Genomic DNA, 25690 nt, shown 5'->3' on the forward strand with positions numbered 1-25690 from the left:
TACTGCTGTAACAGATGCATCATAAAGATACAAATACAGCAATAAACAAAATTTAAAGTGCAAAAGTCAATGGTCAGGAGCCCAACTAAAGCAAACACTGATCTCCACAATGGTGACGCTAAACGAAACAGTAACATTATCATCTAAATCTCTGTAATTCTCAGTAAGATCTTTTGATCTCTGTTCTCTGATCTGACAGAAATAAAGTCAGTCTGGTTAGTAATGTGTGAAGTTGGTGAAGCTGTTTGTTGATCGTTTAAATCTTCAGTTGATTTCATCTAAGGCTGTGGCTGAAGTCAGTTGTATTTCATGTGTTTGTCTTGTTATGTTTTTTTTTCTTCAGTGATTCTACTCATTAACAGCAGCTGTTGATCAGTGTCTGAATTCACTCATTAGTGTTCATTCTCTCTGTCAGGTGGACTATAATAGTAAACTCATGTAGGGAATAGTGAATGTGTAGGGTGTGATTTGAAACACAGACGCTGATGTCGACTTTGAACGTTGTTAATTTACGATATATAGCAGCAGGCTACTTCTCGAAAACGATGAATATTACCCAGAATGCACTGTTTTGATGAAAAACAGTATTTTACTGTCGAAATTTGGCCGTTTTTTTTACAGCGATTTTTAACAGTGTATGTGTATACATACTCTGGTATATGTTAATGTGCAATATTTGGTAAATTAGTCATAATTTAGCAGTAATGGTGTAACATAAGCAACTTTTTTTTATTATTTCTTTATTTATTTTATATTTTTTATATTTTACAAAGAGAAAAAAAGCAAAAACATTTTACATAAATGCTAAATATAAGCTATAAACATTGAAGCTTAAATAAATATATGTTTGAAAGTGAAAATATATTAAGCTTCAACCAACCTACAGTGGGTATAAAAAAAACACCCCCTTTAAAATAATTACATTTAGTTGCTTTGAAGCTTGAAATGAAGATGGACACATTTTTTTAGTTTTATCTAGCTGTATTTACTCAGGGCATCTTATAACATCCAAGTGAAAGATATAACACCACTGTGTCCGTCTCCAGGCTGCAGAGCAACAAAATGTGATTATTTTATTACAGTAGCATACATTAAAGTTCAATTTGGATGAGATAGCTTACTGGGGTGTGCTTTTAGGCTTTTAAACATATATTTATATTTTTAAAATGATCTTAAAAAAATGGTGACAAAAGATTGGTAGATTGTATATTTACTAAATATATATTTTTAAACATTTGTAAGTAAATATATAAATGTCATGTTTCAAAAAATAATAATAATATTTTTTTTTGGTTTACATGGCTTTATATTGTGATTTGATTATTCAAATAAAGGGAGAAAAGAAACTCTCACCCAGATTCCCATTATAATATATGATCATGTTTAAACTGTTCAATGAATCTCCTATTATATTATATTATATTATATTATATTATATTATATTATATTATATTATATTATATTATGTTATTTATGATGAAAGCATTCATGAATGCAGAAATTGAGTTGTAAAGAGACATAACTGATCCGCTTTGTTCAGCGCTGCAACCTTTTATGAAACATGGCATCTGCATGTAATGCTGTAAGACATGTTCCTTTAAACTAAAATTGGGGTAGAAAATGTATTTTTTTGTTTATTATGACTGTTTTTGTTGTTTAAAAAAGTCCTACTAACATTATAAGTGCAGCACAGGAAGTATTTCTTTTTTTTTTTTTTTAAGCAATGTATGCATTTTATCACATTCATAACATTGGCAGCCCTAACATGCTTTTAAAAGACACATTATCTTCTTACGAGTTCAGAATCTGGAAACTTTTTTTTTTATTCATCTCAATGAAGTATATTATGACCATGTCTGAAACAATCCCAGTTTCTTTATGTTTACTGCTATTTCTACCACTTGAAAGCACATGTCATCAGTGTCTAATTTCTGTTTGGGCTTAAACTCAAAGCTCAAGCATTTGCATCTTTTGGTGTGTAAATGAAAGCAGAGCTGCTAAAGGAATTACCGATATATATCGAATCTCTGCCTTCTGCAGTTTTTCTGCCAGGATCACAACTGTTTATTTGGAGAGCAAGCTGACACTCGGTGACTGAGGTGTCTGCTCACGTTCTCTTGCAAAAACAGTTTGTCTTGAAGTTCAGAAAACTGACAAAAGTTGAGCAGTGAGCGGCCACACTTTCAACTGCGATTACTTCAGGCTGTAGGCAGCCGAGTAACTTCACATCGCGACCGCACTGACTGAGCGATCAGTGGTGTGCATTAGAGGAGACTCTGGCGCTCATACAGCAACAGATTTGCCAGCTGTTAACATTTACCATGAGAAGCGATGGCCAAACCAGCGTTGTGTTTGTGTCGTTGAGTCGCTGCACTCCAGAGCATTTCATTCGCATGGATGAATTTGTCATTAACTTCAAAATTGGCTCTTGAGAGTTGGGAAGCAGAAAGGCATGACCTCAAAATACAGATCTCTAGACTTCGTTACAGATCAAAGGAAAATATATTCCAAAAAAGTGGCAAATAAAAAATGGAAACCATAATTGACTATTTGAAGAAATTATGTTTGTGCAGTAAGCAACCAAGGATCTGAAAAGCTAATCTAAAAAGCCTTTGTGACATTGCTATGAAAATGAATAAAATGATCCAGAACTCATCATCTCCTCACATCTCTTAATGAATGAACAAATCAGATGAGCAATACGCAAAACAGAAAATCTCTGAACTGAATTTGAGCAAATCACCTTAATAATCCACTTCATCAGAACATCCACATAATACAGGAAAATGTATAATTTTGATCTATTCGTGTCAGTTTGTGTCAACTAAAAAATCTAAATGCATTGCAAAAGAAGATGAATGGTATGACCATAAAATGTGTGAACTTTTAGAGATTTTATTATCTTGTGGCAGATATATGATTATTAAGCTATTAAGTTAATAAGCTAAAATTAATTATGAGAGCAAAATGAAATTTAAAATGCAAAGCCAGATTTGACCCAGACAAGACACTATGAAGAGCTTGCTATTAAATAGTTCACTTTCAAGGGAACTTTGAACTGCGTCTTATAGGGGCCGCTATGGGGAACACCTCGTCGTGACCCGTGTCTGAAGCATACATTGAAAAAACACCAATTACACAAAACTATAAACAGGCACCGGGAGAACACGTCATTCTCTTCTTTGTCTTCACTGACTGTTCTGTCTGAAGCATGCATCTGAAAGAACCGGTAAGAGCGATCTTTCTCTGTATATCATGGTGACTTCTAGCAAGCGTTTAGACAATGTGTGCATACGTGTCTGCGTTATTTGACACCTGATGACACACACAATCTTTGCGTCATTTGTTTGGGTAAAGATTATGCACGCAATGTCTTTGAGGAGGCAATCTGTGGACGAGAGATAGCCTCGGGAGGATGATGTTATATTTTTAACACTTTCTGATACTGAGGTTAGTGCTCTGCTGGGTTTTTACCCAGGAAAAGCAGGAGATATTTGAGGATGGTGAAGAAGCTGAGGCTGAGCCGTCTCAGTTCTCCTGCCCTGCGTATGTAGAGCTGTTGGAGGTTATGGATCGCGCCACGGCAAAGTTGGACTTGCCATGAAAGTGTGCTAACAAGGTGACGCCGTGAGGCCGCCTCGATGAGCGTTATCTTTCTGACCATAGCCCTCCAGCTCAGGTGAGCCTTCCGTTTCTGCCTGATCTCCATACAGAGATTTTCTTCTTGTATCAATCGGTTTCGGCATTAGAGATGTGCCGACATTGAGGCGATGCATGAAAATGGCTATAGAAAGGGGCTATCGCTGGCCAACAAGTTGGTGTTTTTTCAATGAATGCTTCAGAGACGGGTCACAACGAGGTGTTCATAAAGACAGTAACTTGATTTGTTTCTGATTGAATCAGCCATTTGAATGAATGACTCACACATTAAGACAGTGACCACCAACTTACTGGTGTTTTTAGTTTTATATTTAGAGTTTCACTTACATTTAGCAGTGTAAATGCACTCATGCCACCTCTGAGTCTGAACAGTCTTTGTTAATATACAAATTCCACTTCAGATGCAGCTTCTGAAGGAAGGTTTGTTTAATGTAATGTCTATTCAATGCTTTTCTCATTCAGAACGTTGCCCACAATAGCACACACATCACAGCACACTTATACGCTCTCTGTTGGTACACAGACCAAATATTTTCTTTTTCTTTTTGGTGAACTACATTGATTATTCTGATTCCATTGATTAAATTCAGTTCAGACTTGTGAAGTGGAATGGTTTTTCACTAAGGGGTTCAGCTGTTGTGAATTCCTCATCTAATAACAGTGATAACACTGATGACTAATGAACTGTTCACAGAATGACTTTTAAAGAAGTATGAAAGAAAGTCTTCTCATGTTGTTCCAAGTCTGCATGTCTTCTAAAGCCACGATAGCTTTGAGTAACGACCAAACCAAAATTAAAACAACTAGGGGAGGAATTTATTGATCAGTTGCACTTTTTGCACATGTGCGTCAACACAAATACCTGCATTGTATTCGCAAAACACCTGCAATCCAGTTCAGCATGCACAATGTTGAAAATGTGCTGCGTCTTCGGTTTTTAAATGTAGTCACTGACATTCCTCTCTACACACACATGCCTTTTCTATGTAAATTATGCTCATTAACTGAAGTATACCTCAGCCCTTTATGTTGGGACTTTATGACTCATTTTGTTGCATTAACTGAAACTGGGCATCAGATGTTTAGTTCACAGTATTCTTTACACAGGGCTGGATCAGGGCAGGAGAAGTTTAAATTAAGTAAATTAAATGTATGCTTTTAGCAGACGCTTTTATCCAAAGCGACTTACTAGGCTATCACTTTTTTACCTATCATGTGTTCCCGGGGAATCGAACACCCAACCTTGCACTTGATAAAGCAATGCGCAACCAATTGAGTTACTGGAACACTAATTAAGTTAAAATTAAGTCCTTTTTATTTGTTTTTCTCAAGGAAAAAATTAAGACATTTTGGAGTTGAATGTTCATTTGCACTTGACATTAAAAGGAGTTTCTGTAAGTTTTTGTGGTTATCGTTGTGTTGAAAAGCAAAGTCTGTGTTTAGTTTGTGGGCAGCTCCGTAATTAAAGACATTATTGTGTGTTGAAGCTCTCAAGGAGCATTTAATGTTAGTACAGTGACAAGTAACTTATGTATTTGTTGAATTTGAATTCTTTGTTATGTGCGTTATCTACTTAACATAAATGAACATCAAACACTAACAGGGTTTTCAGTTTATTCAAAAATATATACTTGAATAAACTGGAAACTAGTAAATAGAAATATAACTGAGCTGATATAACTAAAGAAAAAAAAAAGAAAACATTGCATAAGTTCAGCTAAAAGTTTACTGACACAAACACACGGAATCTCCTAAAAGGAACAATTTGCACCCAGTTTGTTAGGTTTGATTTTTGGTTTTATCCCATTTTGAGTAAAGGGTAACTTTGACAGCTGTTAACAAACTAAATTAGGCCTAAATAACATTTCTTAATACATTACTTATGAACTAATTATAAAAAGTACTTCTACTGATTGAAAAATCAAAATGATTAATTAAACATTACACTGAAAAAAAAAATATTTCTGTGGTTACACAAAATTAATTTATCTTAATTTTTAATTTAAATAGTCAATGTTTCTTTTTTTATTATTATTATATCAGCTCAAGTTAATTTACTAGATTTCAGCTTATTCAAGTCTGTAATTGTGAGTAAACAAGGGGGAAAAACTTGCTTATGTGAAGTATTTCATGGTTAGTTAGTTATACATTTAAAAGAGTCTCTGTAGTTAACATAATGCATTGAAGTTATGTTATTTGTCAGTTCACTAATATCAGCACAGCTATTGTTTATTGAGTGAAGACACAGAAATAATTGTAGCCAAGTTTTTTGTGAGGAATGATATTTCAAAAGTATATAATTTCAGTCATTGTCCAGGTACATATGTTTGTTTGCTTCAATGTTATTTAATTGCCCAATGTAAGCTGCCTGATCTACTCTTTTAGTGCTGTAAGCTGCCTGATCTACAAAAAGCAACTTTTAGCAGGCACCATACACAAATACATTCTGAATTAATCAGCAAATGATCAGAATGTCCAGGTTTGCGTAATGGTACATTAAATCAAATTTACATATTCAAATTGCTTGTGGATGCAAATTTGACTATAGTTGATAACAGCAACTGTAAGATCGAAGGCCTTACCCTCTCTTGGCTGTAGTTATAATGAGGGAGGAATTTGGCGCACTCAGTGTAATTGGCCCAGGTTTTGTTGTTATTTGACGCCAGCTCCCAGGTCCCATTGATGTCACAGCGGCGGTAAGCATGTCCTGTGGATACAACACAAACATACTCTAACAAAGCAATCGTTTCTTCACTTGGGACATTCATGCATTGATTGCTCATTCAAACTGACAGGATAGAGCTATGGTGTTTCAGTGGTTGCTGCTATTATAATCAAAAAGTGCTACAAATGTGGACTAAATTATTGATAAAAGGAATAATAATAAATAAGAAAATGCAACTGTGGACAGATTTGAGTAAGATGACCAATTAGTGCTCCCGTATGTACAGCTTTGCAAGAAAGCTTGTTTGGAAAGCAGACTGAATCATGATTCATACTTTTGACAAATACTTTTATGGAAAGTAATGGGTTGGTTGTGTTTTGTCCCTCAAAAGTATGTGATTTTTAGAGATTTTTCAGCCTTTCTAGGATATTCCATTCAGTATTTATGTATTTCCTTCAAAGTGGTTTATAAAGGTGTGTTTTTTTTTGTGTGTGTGTTATTTTTTTTTTTTGAGGAATATTGAAACAGCAATTATAGAATATTGAATTTAATTAAGTTTTGTAAATATTTCGGTCACACTAGTTTGGGGACCAGTTCTCACTAACTATGACTGCTTCAAAAAACTCCTAATTTTCTGCTTATTAATTGTCAGTAAGGTAGTTGTTATTTTTAGGAATGGGGTGGATGAAAATGTAGTAATATGACAACTATAATTTATTTTCCAAAACAATTATGAGGACGTGACCAGTTTTGATAAAGAAAGCCCAGTTTTCAAGGTACGTAATATCTGTGTTGCAGAATAGTCGCCACAAGCACATATTTCCAAAGAGCCTTGGCTGCTTTGTATTGTTTTCTCCATTGGATTGTTTGCTCATGGTTACTTGTCACTTTGGCATGGGCTTAATGAATAAATCTAAATGTAATGAAGTTAGGAACAGCACTGCTAGGTCTCAGTTCACTGTCCAGGTACACAATATATCTGCTTTATGAAAACACACTCTGTTTTTGTTATGAATACAAATCAAGCACGTAAAAATGTATGGATATATTCCAAAATGTTTGTCTGAAAGACAAGACAAGAATTTGGAGCGTCAACAATGATGAACTGAGGAGAAAAGCACAGAATGTGGAGGTGGCGGCTTCCAAATTTGTGAAAGCTGGAGGTTGTCCATTATTGTCAAGGGGTTTCCATGTGCCTTAGACATGTATCAGTTAGCCACAGGTCAGGGGCTGCAAGCTCACCTTTGTGGTCGAAGTCATGCATGTAATCCGGGCAGGCAGTGGACACCATCCTTCCAGGAAGTCCCTCGGGCCAGCAAACGATGCCATCCCACTCCGGTATGCAGTAACCCTCTATAACACAAAGCAGGATTGACATTTAGATAAAGCGAACTCCACTCTTCCAGAACTTGCACCACCCACCCACTCCAGCAATACATGAATAACCTTTCTCCACAATCTGTGGACAGAGTCAGAGAAGATCTAGTATAGCTGACAGAAGGATTATTTTGGCACTTGGACACATTTAGCTGAGTGACAGTGCTACAATCACTATTATTCTATATGCTCGATATACTCAGAACATAAAATGTCAATCACTGCAACAATGTATAGCTTTCAATGCATTTTTATCAGGTTTGCCCTTTACGTGCATGTTTCTATTGTAATTTAAAGCCAATGTGAAACAGCATTAATAACTTATTTTACTTAAGTAATCTAAAAAATAAAATAATTCATTGAGTATTAAGTGGATCATAAAAAGCAGTCCAATACCAGAATGAACCCTGGGATAAAGGGGTCGTATGATGTGATTTAAATTTTTCCATTCTCTTTGGAGTCCTACAATCTCTTGGTGCATACAGAAAATCTGTAAAGCTGCAAAGACTAAAGTCTCAAACCCAAAAAGACATTCTTTGTAAAAATGGAGAATTAACAACACCCTTCTAAAACAGCTCATTCTAACAAGCACCCACATCTCTATGCAACAATGTAGGAAGATTTTTTTATAACGCCGCTCAAATGTTCACACAAAGAAAGAAGGCATAACCTTTTCTCTCTGTTGCCGCCACTGCAATGTTGTGGAGATGCTGTGTGTTTCATTGTGAAAGCAAAACAATTTTGTTTGGGCTTCAAAAAGAGGACACAACTAGAAATCAGTGGTTAAGTTGTATTTACAACACTCTTCCGGAACAGTTCAATCCAAATATTATGGAGGACGAGGATGGTTTCCTGGCAGAGTAGTCTACAATGCCAGTGTAGACTACTGTAGACTGTAGCACTTGTTGTTTGTCGTTTCTCTGATCACATGGTTATATGTTTATGTGGCGCGATACACAATGCAACGCGTAAAAAGACAATATAAGTCATTGTAATCAGTAATTATTAGGGCCGGGACTTTACCGCGTTAATTGAGATTAATTAATTACACAAAAAATAACGCGTTAACTAAGATTAATTAATTACAGAAAAAAAAATTCCCGCATTTTTAAGAACTTATTTTTGCACCGCGGAACGTTTCTCACTGGATGAGTTTCGGCGGACCGAATATACTGAAGCACCAACTAGCGTTCGCATATCACCGCAGCACATCCGAGTCTCAAGTATCACCTCAACGCAAAACATATAGCAGCTAGCGTGGACTTTACACTTAATGTTGAACTATGTATTATTTTGTTGGTGCAACTGGCAGTTTATGTTGAACTCTTTATTGTTTTGGCCAAGGTTATTGAGAGTTGGACTTAGTATGTTATGGCCTCTGAAGCAACAGAGAGATGTTTTCTAATAGTCAGGGTTTCCAGTGTTCCGAATGTAATTGACAGTATTGTGTTTTACTTTAAAAAAAAAAAAAAAAACACTTTACAGAAGGTTCCAGCCCCTATAAGCTTCCTGAATTTCTGAAATGTACTATTTCTAAATTGTTTCTAAATATGCTATTGCTACACTTAATGGCAAAAATTGCACTGGTCTGCTAGACTTGGTTGAACAAAGATAAACAATATTTTGTTGCTTAAGCTTATGTATTCAGTCATTATTCAGTGGTATACTATAAATCCATGTGAAAAAAATTACTTCTCACTGTTCTCAGGTCAAATATTTATATGCGATTAAAATGCGATTAATTTCGATTAATTAATTACAAAGCCTCTAATTAATTAGATTAATTTTTTTAATCGAGTCCCGGCCCTAGTAATTATGTCTCTACTGGATGCAACAACTGCCTAATTTATAATGGCTTTAATTGTTTTTGTATTGTCAAGCCAGAGTTCTGACCAGGACACAGCATCACAGTATGATAAGGCACAATACATTTCTGTAACACACTGGATAGCTGCCCAATATACATCCACCTCGCTTTTTAGAATGCTCCTCTATGCGGGGCATAGAGGAGCAACAATACTGTACATAATGTGGAAAATAATGTGGGTTTTTTAACCTTAAACCTATAAACCTAAAAATATTACCTTATATCATAAACACATTGCTTTACACCAAATAATGTTAGTTCCCTTTCAGTTGGTCATTCTCGATGCCACGTCGGTGACCGACGCAAAATGGGATATTGCTTCGATAGACCAATCTACTTAGAGTGTAAACTAAATTAGCCAATTCACATTGGCATGCAATTATTGCATCCAGCTGCCGCTGCTCACAGCGTGAGTATAAGAAGGAAGCAGGTGCAATGCATACCAGCTTTTTTATCGTTCTGCTCAACCGTGTCTGCTGTGAACTACGAGTTCAGCACGCTCTTGTAAGCTTTGTGTATTGGGGAGACGGCGCTTCAGTGGCGGTCGTTCCTGTGTTGAGTGGATTGCACACTTTTGGGGGCACTACCCCTGTTGTGTTGCAAGTGGCCGATTCCCCTGTGCACCTCAGCACTAAAAGAGCATTTCCTAAAGAGCAAATTTCTCTAAAAGAGCTTCACGGGTACGTCTTTACAAAAACGACAGACATCTTTGGGTGCATCCATCCCCAAGATTAGTTTGCAGCGTTCGACCTGAAGGACGAGTACTTTCATGTATAATTCCTTCCACGCCACAGACCTTTTCTGCGGTTCGCGTTCGAAGGACGGGCATACCAGTATAAGGTCCTGCCCTGCAGACTATCCCTGTCTCTCCGTGTCTTCACTAAAATTGCGGAGAGGGCTCTTGTTCCCCTCAGAGGGCAGGGTGTTCTCAATTATTGCATTCTCAATTATCTAGACGATTGGCTTATACTAGCACAATCTAGGGATCAGTTGTGCGCGCACAGGGATTTGGTGCTCCGGCACCTGAGTCTGTTGGGCGTTCGGGTCAACTGATCTCTTCTTGGCATGGAGTTGGATTTGTCGAACAGACAGCATGCTTCACATAGGAACGTGAGCGGTTGGTGCTAGCCTGCTTGAATATGTTCAAGGACAGAACAGTGGTCCCTTTATTGCCCGAGGTGGGCGTGGAAGCGCGGCACTCACCGGGTCCAAGTTACTCCGGCCTGTCGCCAAACCCTTACCACGTGGTCAGATCTCGCATTTTTCCAGGCAGGGGTGCCCCTAGAGCAGATCTCCAGGCATGTTGTGGTTTTACACGGATGCCTCCAACACCGGCTGGGGGGCCCATGTACAACGGGCATGCAGTCTCAGGGGTTTGATGGGGACTCCATCCCCTGACGGTCCAGCTGATTTGGAGATGGTTGGAGCCACTCAGGCAGGCCTGTTTGCTTCTCCAGAGAGCTTTCACTGCAAGTTGTTCTACTCCCTGACCAAGAAAACTCTCAGGACGGACTCACTGGCACACAGCTGTCCCCGGGGCCTACGCAAGTATGCGTTTCCCCCACTGAGCCTTCTCACACAGACAATGTGCATGGTCCGTGAGGACGAGGAGCAAGTCTTGCTAGTGGCGCCGTATTGGCCCACTCGGACTTGGTTTCCTGAACTAGTGCTTCTCGCGACAGCCCCTCCTTGGCCAATTCCTCTGAGGAAGGGTCTACTGACTCAGAGACGGGGCACTGTTTGGCACCCTCGCCCAGACCTTTGGAATCTCCATTTCTGGTCCCTGGACAGGACGCAGAGGTTGTAGGTGACCTACCTCAGGAGGTAGTGGACACCATCACTTCGGCAAGAGCACCGTCTATGAGACACACTTATGCCTTGAAGTGGAACCTGTTTGTCGAATGGTGTTCTTCTTACCTAGAGGAACCCCGTAGATGCCCAATTGCGGTCTTGCTTTCCTTTCTGCAGCAAGGGCTGGAGCGAAGCCTGTCTCCCTCCACCCTCAAAGTCCAGGTTGCCACTATTGCTGTGTACCATGACCCCATGAATGGGAAGTCTTTAGGTAAGCATGACCTCATCGTCAGGTTCCTTAGAGCGGCCAGGAGGTTTTATTTTTCCTGGCCCCCCTCTATACCCTCTCACTACCGCAGGGCCCATTCGAACCTTTGCATTCAGTTGAGCTAAAGTTTCTTTCATTGAAAACTCTGCTCCTGCTAGCACTAGCCTCCATCAAGAGGGTAGGGGACCTGCATGCATTTCGGTCAATGATTCGTGCCTAGAGTTTGGGCCGGCTGACTCCCAGGTAATCCTGAGACCCCGGCCTGGCTACGTGCCCAAGGTTCCCACTACATCTGTCAAAGACCAAGTGGTGAACCTGCAAGCGCTGCCCCTGGAGGAGATAGACCCACCGCTGGCTTTGCTCTTTCCTGTCTGAGCATTGAGATGCTATGTAGACCGGACACAAAGCTTCAGGACCTCAGACCAGCTCTTTGTCTATTTCAGAGGCCAGCAGAAGGGGAGTGCTGTCTCTAAGCAGAGGATGGCCCACTGGACTGTGGATGCCATAACACTAGCTTAGCAGGCACAGGGTGTGCCCTGCCCATTCAGGTTGTGAGCTCACTCAACTAGAAGTGTTGCATCCTCCTGGGCACTGACTCATGGCACCTTGATGACAGATATTTGTAGAGCTGTGGTCTGGGCGATCCCTAACACATCTGCTAAGTTCTATAGCCTTCGTGTAGAGCTGGTATCCTCCTGTGTTCTCACCTCAAATGGGTAGTGACACTGAGAGGCCCCGTTAGTGTCAGCTTGCTTAAACTGCTCCAGAGTGTCTGTACTGTAGACCCTGTTGAGATCCTCCATCACCCTAGGCAGCTGGACGTGGTGGAATGTCCGGCGCCAGGCCTTCATGATGAATCTGTGAGAACCATGTAAGGCTGGGTTCCATATTGAGACCTAAGCGGTACTCATATGTGTATAGTCCACGGTATAGCCTTAGAGCCCGTGTTTACCATGCAGACTTCTGCCTTCCCAAGTGGGTTTTAATCACCTCAAATTTCTCCATATACACCTAAATGGATGCAATATGTGTATTTGCTCCCAATACCTCCTTTGGAAAGGATGGGGCTTCCGCATCGTCCCTGTTCAAAGTGGAATGGGTAAATTTTCCCAGTGTTATCCAATCTCACCCAGTGAAGTAGTGCTTTGACAATGGTGAGTGGAACTACTTGTTCTGAGCCCCGGCCTACCCCTAATAGGGGCACAGACGGCTTGCACAGGGCACTGGAAGGGGCAGCACCCATGGCGCTTTGGTAGGGACCCCCTTTTGCATCAGTCACCGACGTGGCATCAAGAGTGACCAACTAAAAGGGAACGTCTTGGTTATATATGGTAACCCTCGTTCCCCGAAGGAACAGAGACACCACGTCCCGTCGCCATGGTTGCTGTACCGCCCCTGAGCTGCCGGTTCTCCGGCTCGGCTCCTCAGCGAAAACCTGTTATGCATTGCACCTGCTGCCTTCTTATACTGACGCTGTGAGCAGCGGCAGCTAGATGCATTAATTGCATGCCAATGTGCATTTGCTCGTTTAGTTAATACTCAAAGTAGATTGGTCTATCGAAGCGATATCCCATTTTGCGTTGGTCACCGACCTGGTGTCTCCGTCCCCTCCTTCAGAGACATTTTTACCAATGTCATGAGAACCCTTAAAAACAATAAGATGTATTTTTTTTTAGGAAAGTTGTTGCAGTTTTTACATTTTCTTTTTAAAATGGTTTCATTTTGATTAAATATTATAAGGACATGTTTTTATTAAATTTTTTATACTGCACAAAAGCCCTATTTGTGTAGTTTCAAATTTTATTATCTTATTTTCACCTGGTATTAAGATGCACTGATCTCATCACAAGTATTTAATTTACATTTAATTTATTTTATTTTTATTTTCTTTCTTTCCCGTCACCTGCTGCGGGCTCAGAGATATGTCCAGCAGGAAGATGAACAAACTGTGGGAGCATATTTATCGGTTTAGAGGGGGAAACACTGATGAAACCAAAATTACTTTCTTCAGTAAGATTTTGTTGACATTTTTCCTTTTAAACATCAGTGAAATTAGTCGTAGTGCTAACTCTTTCATCGCCAACATTTATTTTATTATTTTAAGTTGCCAGCTACCACCAGCAATTTTGATAATATCCACAAAAGTTTAATGGCCCCCAGAATATATTGTTGTATGAAATTCTGAACATGCAATATGCAACATGCAAAGAACAGAGCCTCAACTTAAAAAAAAAACAACAAAAAAAAAAAAAAAAAAAAAAAACTCTAGCTTCATGCGATCTTCATTTATCAGCATTTCAATGTTGGCAAGCTTCATGAAAAAAAAAAGAAAAGAAAAAAAATGCTTTGTACAAAAAGCTGAGAAAATCATGTTTATTTGGTAATGTTAGGCAGTTTTGATTTATATGCTGTTTAATGTTTGATGAATGTTTTATTTTACATATGCATCTGCTTATATTCGCGATCACATGGGTTTACTTCTACTTCACTGCGTTTTGATCCAGATGTTCAATACTTGTTGAACATTGTCGTTGAGTTTCCGACAATGGACTAAAGCAAAATGCTTTAGACACCATTTACACCTGTAATTAGCACTGGCCAGTTGTAAATGGATCAACAATAATGCATCTTTTTAGCAGGCCCTGTTTACCAGTTGTTAACAGAGCATTCAAGGCATTCAAGAGTGAAATGCATTGCACACAACCATCTATTCCTATTTTCCTTCAAAAATGAAAAGTTCTCAAGTCCTACAGTATACCAATACATATATAATGTTACATTATACATACATTATGGATGTGCCAGAAGCTGAATACCTTATTTGGAAAGGCACAAAAAAATGAATAATGCATTCAACGCAGCCCCTAAACAGACATGGTTAGGCTTGCTGTGGTAGTCTGTTACATGGTGTCCAGCCATACTGTAGACGAATTACATCATCAAAGTGTGGACTGAGAGGGCCCACAGAGTATGCATGATTGTGCATATAAAGTTGAAAATTAAAAGTGAGCAAACATTAAAAAATTATTTCAATACCCTGCATACTGCCCCTTTCACACAGTCATATCAGCAAAGTAATAACTGCTGTTAAAACAGACAAAGACGTGCCGTCTTATTACCGGTAAAATACCATTCACACATCAGTTTCAAAATACTAGTAAATTCTGTGACATTATAGACCAGAAATGACATCTTACAAAATTAACTGTAGCACATCTAGACAAGTGGAGCTGGTTTCTGATAGCATGCTGCAATACTTGCTTACAACAAACATCGAACCAAACCATTTAACTTTTGCACACCAAGTTCATTGGCTGCAGATGCAACTAGGATTGCAAACACACAGACAATTTCCAGTAAATTTCAGGAAACTTTCCAAAGGTTACTGAAAATTTCCAAATGTTTCCTAAAGTTTCAAAAAAAATGCTGTCAAGTTTCCATAAATGTAACAGAAATATTCTTTCCTTTTGCAACCCAAGAAGCAACAGAGACCAATTAGCTCGTGCCATGTAGTAAATGAAATCTAGGAGATTGTAGAAGTTGCAAAGGATCACTCTACCACCCTGCACCCACCTAGAGTTGAAAGAATGAACTAGATAATTCTGTCATGACAGCTCTCTGAATAGTTTAGTATGGGAATGGATGTGAGAATTTGAATGTATTAGGTTGTGGAAGAATAGATCTGCTTATGTTAATGCAGTTATTATGAGAGATTGCCAATGCATACATAATATTACCCCAACAAAGCAGGAGACAAAACAAAATAGAAAATACAAGCCAATATACATACATGCTGCTCTGAGAATATAAAACAAGCTGCTGCATCAATAGACAAGCATATATCCGCGGCAGTTAACTGGACATACCCCCCCCCCCCCCCGTCCGGACAAGCATGGAGAACTACATAAATGTTAGCTTACGTGTGCTTTGCAACATGGATTAATGCTAAACTCTTTTTTGGGTGAACTATCCCTTTAAGAACCTTGCAGTCTGCGCCATCTAGAGTTTCATGACAGAACTAGATATTTAAAGCTTTGGTTGAGAATTATCTCATTCTTGGGTCTTCTCTCCCCACAGAAATGCCTTTTTGTTTTTTTCCCCACATTTTCTTGGCAACGCTAGTATTTCTGGCTTCGCTTTCAGTCGCCGTTATTGAAACCAGCTGCCCCCAACTTGCCACAAATAACTAGTTAAGGATAAATCTCGGCGTATGGCTTTACTGCAGAGTCATTATTTTCCTATGCCTGTAATTAAAGATTTTCAGAGGGAAAAATCAAAGCATATGATGGAGCACATTTTATATGCCTGGAGTCCAGCTTGTCATTTTTTTGTGAATGCAATTAAAGTAGAGTTTCAGACAACAGGCCTGTTTTGCAGGACACTTGTCCTGGAGGGAGTGTGCCATGTGTGTTTCACATTTTCACAATAACAATAGCCAAATGCAGAGGCTTTTGTCTTATATACAGAGGATTAAGCCGCAGACCGTCTCCAATAGCTCAGTGGTTTCAGATGTAACTCCACTAAGAAACATAACATGTATAATTTCCCCAAATCCAAGGTTACGAGGAAGCTATCATCATATATGATGCTATTGATGATGTCATTTGGGGTTTCTGAATAATATTTATCTTCTTGCTCCTTCTTGCATGAGATTCCAAGCTCCTGGCCTGAATTTGCTGGTGTTTTGATATATGAAAGCTTTTATAGCAATCCGGTGGTGTTATTTTACACCCAACCACAAAGTTTGAGCGTTAGGCTATTTTCACACACAAGCCAGAGAGTCTCAGGGCTTGTGGAAGCCACATCCCTGCACTGTGCGACCCATGCTGAAACAGTATCTCAGTATCTCTCTGAATGAGAACCTTGTTCATGCCCCGCCATGGAGACTTGGTCTTAACCGAAGCACAAATGTGCAATAATAACAAATAAGAGCTGTGCAGTACAGCGAGCTCTGAGGCCTGGCCTTGACTTGAGGTTAAGCTCAGCAACCTCCAGCCTGGACTAGAATAGATAAACCGACTCGGCTAACTATTTGCTGAGCAAATAATCTGAGATACACACGACGATGCAATGGTCTAATAATAGTTAGCTCAACAGTTAGTGGAGAATGCCACATAAATTGCACATAAAACATCAAGGGTGGTCTCACAAAGACTTGGTCAGGGACGAGGCAAAAGCATTGCTGAATCAATCCTCGTGTCTTTCCTCGCTCAGCAAGATTGAGGGATGTAGCGGGCAGCCGTTTCCTTTGGATGACAAATCTCGAAAATAGACTTGTTTTTACAGCTCCTACTGTAGGAAATCTCCTTAATGTGCTATGACATTCATTTATTGTACTTGGGCCAGAAATGTCTTTGGCAATTCCTCTAAAAAGCAAGAGAACATTGAACATTGCCTCTATGGTGGCAAAGAGAAATACAGCGCTGAGCGGTTAGTGCATAATTTGAGATAAAAGTGAAAGGAAATTCGTCCATGCAATTCATCGTGTTCTCCATGGTAAATGCTGTTAAAATCCCAGATGCTACAATAATTTATAATACTGAGATCATAACACTTACAGGATGATATGACATGCTTTAAAAGACCTTAAGAAAATGTATTGCAGTAATTACAGAATAAAACATAAAAATGCACATAAAAATTACCATAGGACTAACAAGGATGTCTATGATGATGATGAAAAGGAAAAATCGGTAACACTTTAGTATAGGCACCAGTTCTCACTGTTAACTAGTTGCTCATAATCATGCATATTATTTACAATTTGGCTGTTTATTATTACTGATAAAGCATTTATTCTACCTGGACATATTCTACATCTCTAATCCTAAACTTAACAACTATCTACAAACTATTAGTAAGCAGCAAATTATGAGTTTACGGAGGCAAGAGTTGTAGTTAATGATTTGTTAATAACGAGAATTGGACCTTAAAATAAAGTGACTGAAAAATCTTTTAAAAATCTAGGTTTAAAGGGACAATAAGTAACTTTTTAGGTATTTTATTATCTAAAATCAATATTTTTATTCATAAATATGCCCTCAATGGTGTACAAATACCTATGCCAATGTTTAAACTAATCCTCGTAAATGAAGAATTTATTATCTTTATATACATGGGACGGGTAGGTCGACGGAGGCTTCCATGTAGTTCCGCCATCTTGCAAAACTATAATAGCAGAGAGGGACAAAAAGTACTAAGCCAACGCGTTTCCACAACGCGTTTTCGGTCAGAGCCAGAAACGCAGGTGCAGAGCAGTGAGAGGCGCTTGAAACTGCACCGGCAAGTTTAAAAGTCTGGATTGCATTCTTATTATGGACCATACATATGCCGCGCCACAGGAGAAGAAAACATCGTCGCCAAAACAGTCAAAAATAGAACGTAAAAGGGAACGTGACCGTAGATTACAGAAAACAAGAGTTAATGTCGGGGAAGCTTTTTCTAGGTGGAAAGAGCTAATGCTTGATAAAGATTTCAAAAGAGACGCTGAAGTGGCCAGTTTTCTTCTCGACAGGTAAGTCAGTGTTACAATCTATATTACAATATTTTTTTTTATATCTAACAATGCACATTATTCAGAAAATATAACGAATAAATTAGACATAACTACTAATTACAATATTTCATGTTTTCCACAGTCAGTAATTCATACTGTAATATTCGTTTGTTAGTTGTCATGTTGCAGTTTGTTTGAAATAACACACCTGTTCACCTGAAGGAAAACTCGACGAAGTGCTATTAGAATACATCCTGTCAAAGCTTTTTGGTACATATCACCTACCGTAGATGCAACGCGCATTTGAAAAAGCGAGGCGCTGGAGAGCAAAATTAGTTTGAATGCAAAATACAATTTCACCACTAGATGGGAGTAATTCCTACTTAGTGTCCCTTTAAAACTAATTTGGCTTCATTTGTTTATTAAAATCTGTCCCAACACTTGAAAATATTCAAATGGCAAAACAATTGTCCTTAAACCTTGTATTTACAAATAAACAAATCTTAATTATTTTCAAATTAGCTTTCAAACACATTATTATTATTATTATTATTTGTAATTACACCACAAAAATAAATACATAATAATAATAATAATAATAATAAAAAAAAAACACCTCCACACATTTTTGGCCATAACCCCTGAATCATTTAATAATGATCAATTTGAATATAGATTGATATTTCATTTCCATCATGAAAACATCTTAACCGTGTAGAGTTTTTAATAAAAATCTATATATAATAAATAGTCAAACATTTTTGTTTGCAGAATATCAATAATTCTTAATATCAATAATTATTTTGATTAATCTCTGTGACATCGTGCCCAAACATGCCAAAGCTAACATGTTTTTAATGCACGTAAATTGTACATTTGATAGAGCTCCATATTCAGATTCAAGAACCACAAGATTAAGTCAAATTATTTAATATTTGCAATGAAAAAAATAATAATAAAAAATATAATAAAATTAAAATAACAAAAACATGCTTTTACCATCCAGCTCTAGGTTTTATTTTACTCAAACTCAAGTGCACCTCTAGACTCCTTAGGTCAAAATATTTTAAAGTTTGTAATTTTATTAGTTGGATGGCTATAACAGTGTCTTTAAAAAATACTGATGTGACCAAGTTTACCCAAAACTCTATAATTCTTGTTAAACAATGCATGAACCACTACAGTTGCTGCTTGCTGCTTCTTTCTTTCATTATTTTTATTTTTATAAACTAATAGATCTGGATGCAAAACAAAAAAACAATCAAACAAAAACCTAACTGACCCAAATACAAAATGCATTGCAACAATTACTGGTCACATGTGGTCTCAGCACTTCAGAAACAGCAAAAAGACATCCTGCACAGTCTATCTCAGAGGTTATGTTCTTAGCCTAATTTCTTTAGCTATTCTATGATCAGAAAGACATGTGCACCCTTCCAAAAGGGGTCAGAAAACAGCCACCAGAAAGACGCAGAGCATCAGGTAGATCTGACTCACACACACACAACACAGGGCCGAGAGCACAGGCCAGATCGCAGGAAATCTCACCCAAGATCCAGCACAAATAACATCACTTCACATTATTGGGATACTTTGAACAGATTTGATCATTTTTTTTTCTTTTTTGACTGAATACAATATGTGTGTTTACACTCACTAATCTTGCCAATCCAAATTAATCCAAAATTTCAGATTCTGGATTTTTTTGTATATATATATATATATATATGAACTTCAATTAATTATATGCAGTACCCGGGTGCCATGTTTAGAGATGGAAAAAGCCAATAAACAGAATATTTTAGGCTTTTTGAAGAACGTATAATGAAGAATAGGTATGACATGATAAATTAGAAATATTTAAGATATTAAATATTTGACAATGAGCAAAATTGCTATCTCTACACCAAACCCCATCTTGAATATTAGTGTTCTCAGTCTTATGGACCCCGCTGTATAATATAATTATTCCTCTCTGTTATTCATCATTTCATATTAACAAAGAAATCTTCAAACCTAAGTAAATGAGACATTGGAAATAACTTTGAAAGAGTGGAAAGAGCCCAGCTGTCCATCTTGGCAGTGACAGGAAAGAGATGTCGAGAGGAATTAGGTGTGACAGAGCTCAGACGAACAAACACCGACTGCCTCTGAATGAGATCTCATTTGAATACCAGACTTCTGTTCAACATCAGCCTCTCATAAGAGATCTAGGAGCATCTCCTGCCTCATAAACCGCTCATCACAACATAACTCTCTGCTGATGAATGAACTCAAGACTTCACATGTATGAGAACAACTCAACACTGAGCTGGGCTCCTGTTACTGCATTAACACAGTCATGGCCAAATCAACCTTAACTTCCATTTCTTTTTTAATGAAATAAACCATAGCGACTAAAGAATTTAAAATGGGTTGTCACATTTTTGACTAATGAATTGCCTTTGTCTTCCAGTTAATCGTGAATACCGGATAGGTAGCAGTGCTGAGTGTAATGCATTACCAAGTAATTCATTTCTTTTACCTTGGAAAAGTAAGCGAATACTCTTAATCTTTCTGTAATTTAATTAAAATTACTTCTTATGTAAATTGCATTAAATACTGTATAGAACATTTTGTATAAGTAATGTTCTGTAACGTGTTGTGTTTTTTTTAAAGCACACAACAAAGCGTTGTGTTTCCCAAAAGCAACTATGGTCACAAGTTCCGTCGTTACCAGCTGTCACGCTTCACTAGAGGCAAGAAACGAGGAAACCCAGTGATATTCACAGCCTTTCAAGATCACACGGGGACCATAGGAGACACTGAAACACAAGGAATGACGTTTAAGGACAGCCAAACACATACGGTACTGAAAGGACTAGGGCTTTTAAACACAGGATAATTGGGGAAACACAGGTGCATGGAATAACTAATTAACAAGGACACGGAACACATGTGGAGGGAAAACACAACATAATGAGTCCAGGGGCGTGACACCAATAGAGCTCAGTGGAACTAACAACCAAATTAATAGTGCATTTGGGAAATGCACTTCAGGGCAGGTGAACCGGAAGAAAGGGAAAAAAATCCATAACCATTATAGTATATAAAAGTGGATTTAACATCAAAATGTAACATTCAATGTTAAAATGTATGTTTTAAAACCTTCTCACTTTAAATACTTTGGTCAGGTCAAGATTAGTTCATCCAATTTTATATTATTTATTTGAAAGAATTAAAAGAGCAGTTTCATGTCTTTATTCTTGTATTTGCGAGGTTGATATGGAATTTAGAACGTGTTAAGTAATGCGTTACTTTTTAGAGAGAGTAATTAGTAAAGCAATCTAATTACACAGTTTATTTATTTATTGAGCAACTCACCCAACACTGACAAGGAGTTTGAGAAAGAGAGTTTACGCACAAAAATAAGCAAGATGTTGATGAAAGTTGCAAAGACTAAAGTCTCAAACCCAAAGAGATATTCTTTATAAAATTTAAGACTCGTCCACGCCCTCCTAAAACACCCTGTTTAAACACGCCCCCACATGTCCGTGTCACTGTGTGGGAAAATTAGCATGAAACCACCCAAATTTCCATGCAAATAAAGAAGGCGTAACTTTTATTCTTGCTGTTGCAGCTGCCACAATGTCGTGGAGACGCTGTGAATTTCATTGTGAAAGCGAAAATATATTGTTTGGTCTTCAAAAAGAGGACACGACTAGAAATCAGTGGTTAAGTTGCATTTACAACACTGTTCCAGAACAGTTCAACCCAAATATTCAGATAAGTGCAGCGGATTTTACGGAGGACTGTTTCCTGAACTTGGCTGTGCACAAAGTCTGTTCCTATAAAGTGGGGCATTTAAAACTTTGCAGGGACAGTTTGGCACTTCTGACTCACAGTCTGTAAGTACATTTTCATATTTAAAGAATATGCCACTGATGATGATGTTATGCAATGCAATTCATAAAAAGAAAGTGTAAGTCATTATAATCAGTAATTATGTCCCCACTGGATGCAACAAATGCCTCGTTTGTAATGGGTTTTATTGGTTTTTATTTGGTAAAGAACAATAATTTTTTAATTTTTTTATTTTCAAGTGTTTTCATATGTTTATATTTTTTATATATATCTAACGCCTCTTCAAGCTGATATATGATGGTAAAAGGAGAAGACCTGCAGTCTGCAGAAAGTCCTAATGCCATCTGCTCACAATAATTGAATCTGTCCAGTACAAACACAAAAGCCTAAAAATAAAATAACGACTACTAGTGTTGTCTGGCGAAAACCATTACTACTTCTGGAAACAAACACAAAAAAAAAAAAAACATCATAGTCATACATTTTATATAAGTATGAAAAATATGAAATGCAGAAGGCAATACTCTAATTTGAATTTGAAATCCTTAACAACACATAATTATTTTAAGCACAGGATGTCTTGCAAATGTCTTGGAAAAGTACTTTTCCTGTGTGAATAATATAGGTACTGCAGCTTATGTCATGTTTCATTACGGTTTGAATCTAAATCTAAAAACTAAAAGTCTCACACATATTCCCATTGTGTGAGAACCAGCTATTGAGATTCCTTGGCATTCGCTCCAGTTCGGACATAAACATCCTTAACCGTTTCATGCTGTGAGACAAAAGTGACTTAACACAAGTAAAATAAGCCTGTGATGAGAAGAAAAAAAAAATACTGCAGTCTGGTTATAACAATAGGCGGCCAAAATGGTTATTTACAATGCATTTGAGACAGTCCACCAGGGAATGAGGTGACCACAGTGAAAGGAAACTGAGGTTACCATAAAAAAAATAATGCCTTTCACACACTCGATTCCCAGATCTCTATTTAACGTGGCAAATCACCCAAAAGGGATTACACACAACTGCGCTATGCTATTTTCCAAGGAAACTTGTGGGTATGTTTAGCAGCTCTTTTCTGATGTTGTAATGTCAGTGTATCGTTCAGACACCACGTCATTAGGTCACTAAGCAAGGATAAGACACAGAAAACTGTGATTCAATTATATGTCATCTACGTATACTGGTAACAGAACAATCATTTTCATGAATAAATCATTAAACATAATACAATGCTTAACAGATCATAAATGAATATATATTCAAATAGCTACACTTATGAGATAATGTGCTTGTAAATGTTTACTAATGAACTTATTGAACACTACATAATGAAGCAAGAATATTAATATTAAGAATTTTACTTTACAATAACAACATTTTTACAAAATTGTTACAGTAGCCAAAGAGTTAAATTGAAGAGAAAGTACGAACAATTACAAATGTGTAAGTAGTAATATATGTATATATATATATATATATATATATATATATATATATATATATATATATATTAGGGGTGTAACGTTCACAAAATTCACGGTTCGGTTCGGTTCAGTACGTTTTAGATACAGCAAAATGTAAAAACATCTCAACTTTTCAGAATGCCGCAAGTGCACCGCGGGTCATGTGACAAGAACTAACCAATCAGCTTCATCCTTTCCCGTAACAACGTTGAGAGCTCAGCCAAGATGAAGGAACAGCTGATCATAGTTGTATATGGATTGCAATTTTGAAATAAATTTAGTAGCAGAGCTACTGCAAACGATTTTTAGAGCTGCAAATCCATTTATCCTTCGCTGAAATTTCCAGGTCTTCATGGAGAGAGCAGCACGTAATTGTTGCTTAGCAAAGACAGACGCCTCATGAGCGCTTCTGCCCGAGCGCTTTGGAAAGGAGGAGAAAGACGCGCTTAGCGTTTTCCACGCGTTTTTAGATGCGAAATGTGAATGGCCCCTACGGCGCTGGCTCACTCAGCACGCGCTGAAGGCTCGTTGCAAAATGTCGAATGCATTTAACAGACCAGAAAAAAAAGATCCTCCAACAACCAACAGGTCTGGTGTTTGGGTGCACTTTGGATTCCCTGTAAGCTATAATGGTGGTGACAGAATGAATGGTAAATAGCAAGGTCTCATATCCGCGGCTATAATGTAAATGTAGCCTACCAATCGCCGTGGTGATGTCTTTTGCCCTGTTTGAATCCGTTGGAAATGTCTGTCTAAATGCTGCGGGGATTGTTTGTTGCGTGTATGTTTCTCCTTTTTTTCGTCTTTTCCCAGATACTGACACACTAAGGTGATGTCGGCGTAAATGAGTTGATGTTTCAAGATTCCCGCTGTTTTTTTTGTTTTTTTTTGTATTCCCGCTGGTGTACCCTGTCATGTAGCAGATGCGACATACCGTTTTTTTTTTTATCCACCACTCTCTTGCCATCACCATTATAGCTTACAGTGAATCCAAAGTGCACCCAAACACCAGACCTGTTGGTTATTGGAGGATCTTCTCATTTCTAGTCTGTTAAACGCATTGGCTATTTTGCAACGAGCCTTCAGCGCGTACTGAGTGAGCGAGCGCCTGCTGAGTAGCCTAACATAAACATATAAGATGGTGTTTTTTTCTTCTTAGGGAGTGTCAGGGGCGTTGCCTGTTACGTCGTTTGGGTTATTGGACTACCTTGTTGAACACATATCATTATATTTTTAATTTTATATATTTTTTTCAAATATAATTAATTAGTCCAACGAACCGTTCGGTACATAATGCGTACCGCGTACCGAACCGAAAGCCTCGTACTGAACGGTTCAATACGAATACGCGTATCGTTACACCCCTAATAAATATATATAATAAATACATATATATATATATATATATATATATATATATATATATATATATATATATATATATATATATATATATATATATATATATATATAATATATAAAATTGCATTTACAGACTGTGATTATGAATTAATTAATCATACATTATGTCATCATGAATAATTTGTGAAGTAAATGCTAAAAAAATTTCACACGATTCAGTATTTTAGTGAGAATATACATAAATGCTTGTGTTTATTATTATATGTTGTTCTATTACCACTAAATAAGCCTTTTTACTTTCGAGAAGTGATTAAGCAAGAAAGAATTATGAAACTGCACAAACCCAAGCATTTATTTTTTTAACATAAAATCGCTTTAAAGCACATCACAGCATATAAGTCAGGTTTGTAAGAAGTAACTTCCTTGATGGAGGCATATTCCTTAACAAACCTATCTTATTGTTCATTCATACAATGACCACAAAGATACTGATCTGAAACCGAAAACCTGTTTTGACAGGCTTTGATTCTGAATATTTGTGTATTTTTCCTGTGTGTGTGTCTGACAGACAGCTTTTTAAATATCTTAAATAACGACATGTCAGGGCAGTGTAATAGAAGCTAATGAATTGTGTTGGCTTTGGCTCTGTCTGATGGAGTGTTTCTGAGAGATGCAACTTAATCAATGTCAGTTCTTATTAGCATCATCTTGATTGGATGTGACGAAGTCAAGCACCTCGGCGTCTGAGTCCTGACCCCAGCACACATGTACAGACACCTGCTTCGTCTGTCATACATGTCATTTCTGCAATGCTTAACTGACCTGAGAGTGAGGATAACTGCGCTCTAGTGCTCCGTGACTTAAATTTAGTTAGTTTGTTTTGTTTATTTAG

General features: G+C 37.7%; 1 protein-coding gene across 1 annotated transcript in view; it reads right to left on the reverse strand.

Moving 5' to 3' along the window:
• The window catches only part of LOC128024664 (parathyroid hormone/parathyroid hormone-related peptide receptor-like), an 80922-nt gene that overhangs the window by 15529 nt on the left and 39703 nt on the right, over positions 1 to 25690 (reverse strand). Inside the window, exons 3-4 of the mRNA XM_052610734.1 lie at positions 7568 to 7678; positions 6243 to 6367 (exon numbers count right to left, since the gene is read on the reverse strand). Coding sequence (XP_052466694.1) covers positions 6243 to 6367; positions 7568 to 7678 — 236 coding nt within the window. The remainder of the gene's footprint in view (positions 1 to 6242; positions 6368 to 7567; positions 7679 to 25690) is intronic.

This window comes from Carassius gibelio, chromosome A2 (genome assembly GCF_023724105.1).
Source record: "Carassius gibelio isolate Cgi1373 ecotype wild population from Czech Republic chromosome A2, carGib1.2-hapl.c, whole genome shotgun sequence".
NCBI lineage: Eukaryota > Metazoa > Chordata > Actinopteri > Cypriniformes > Cyprinidae > Carassius > Carassius gibelio.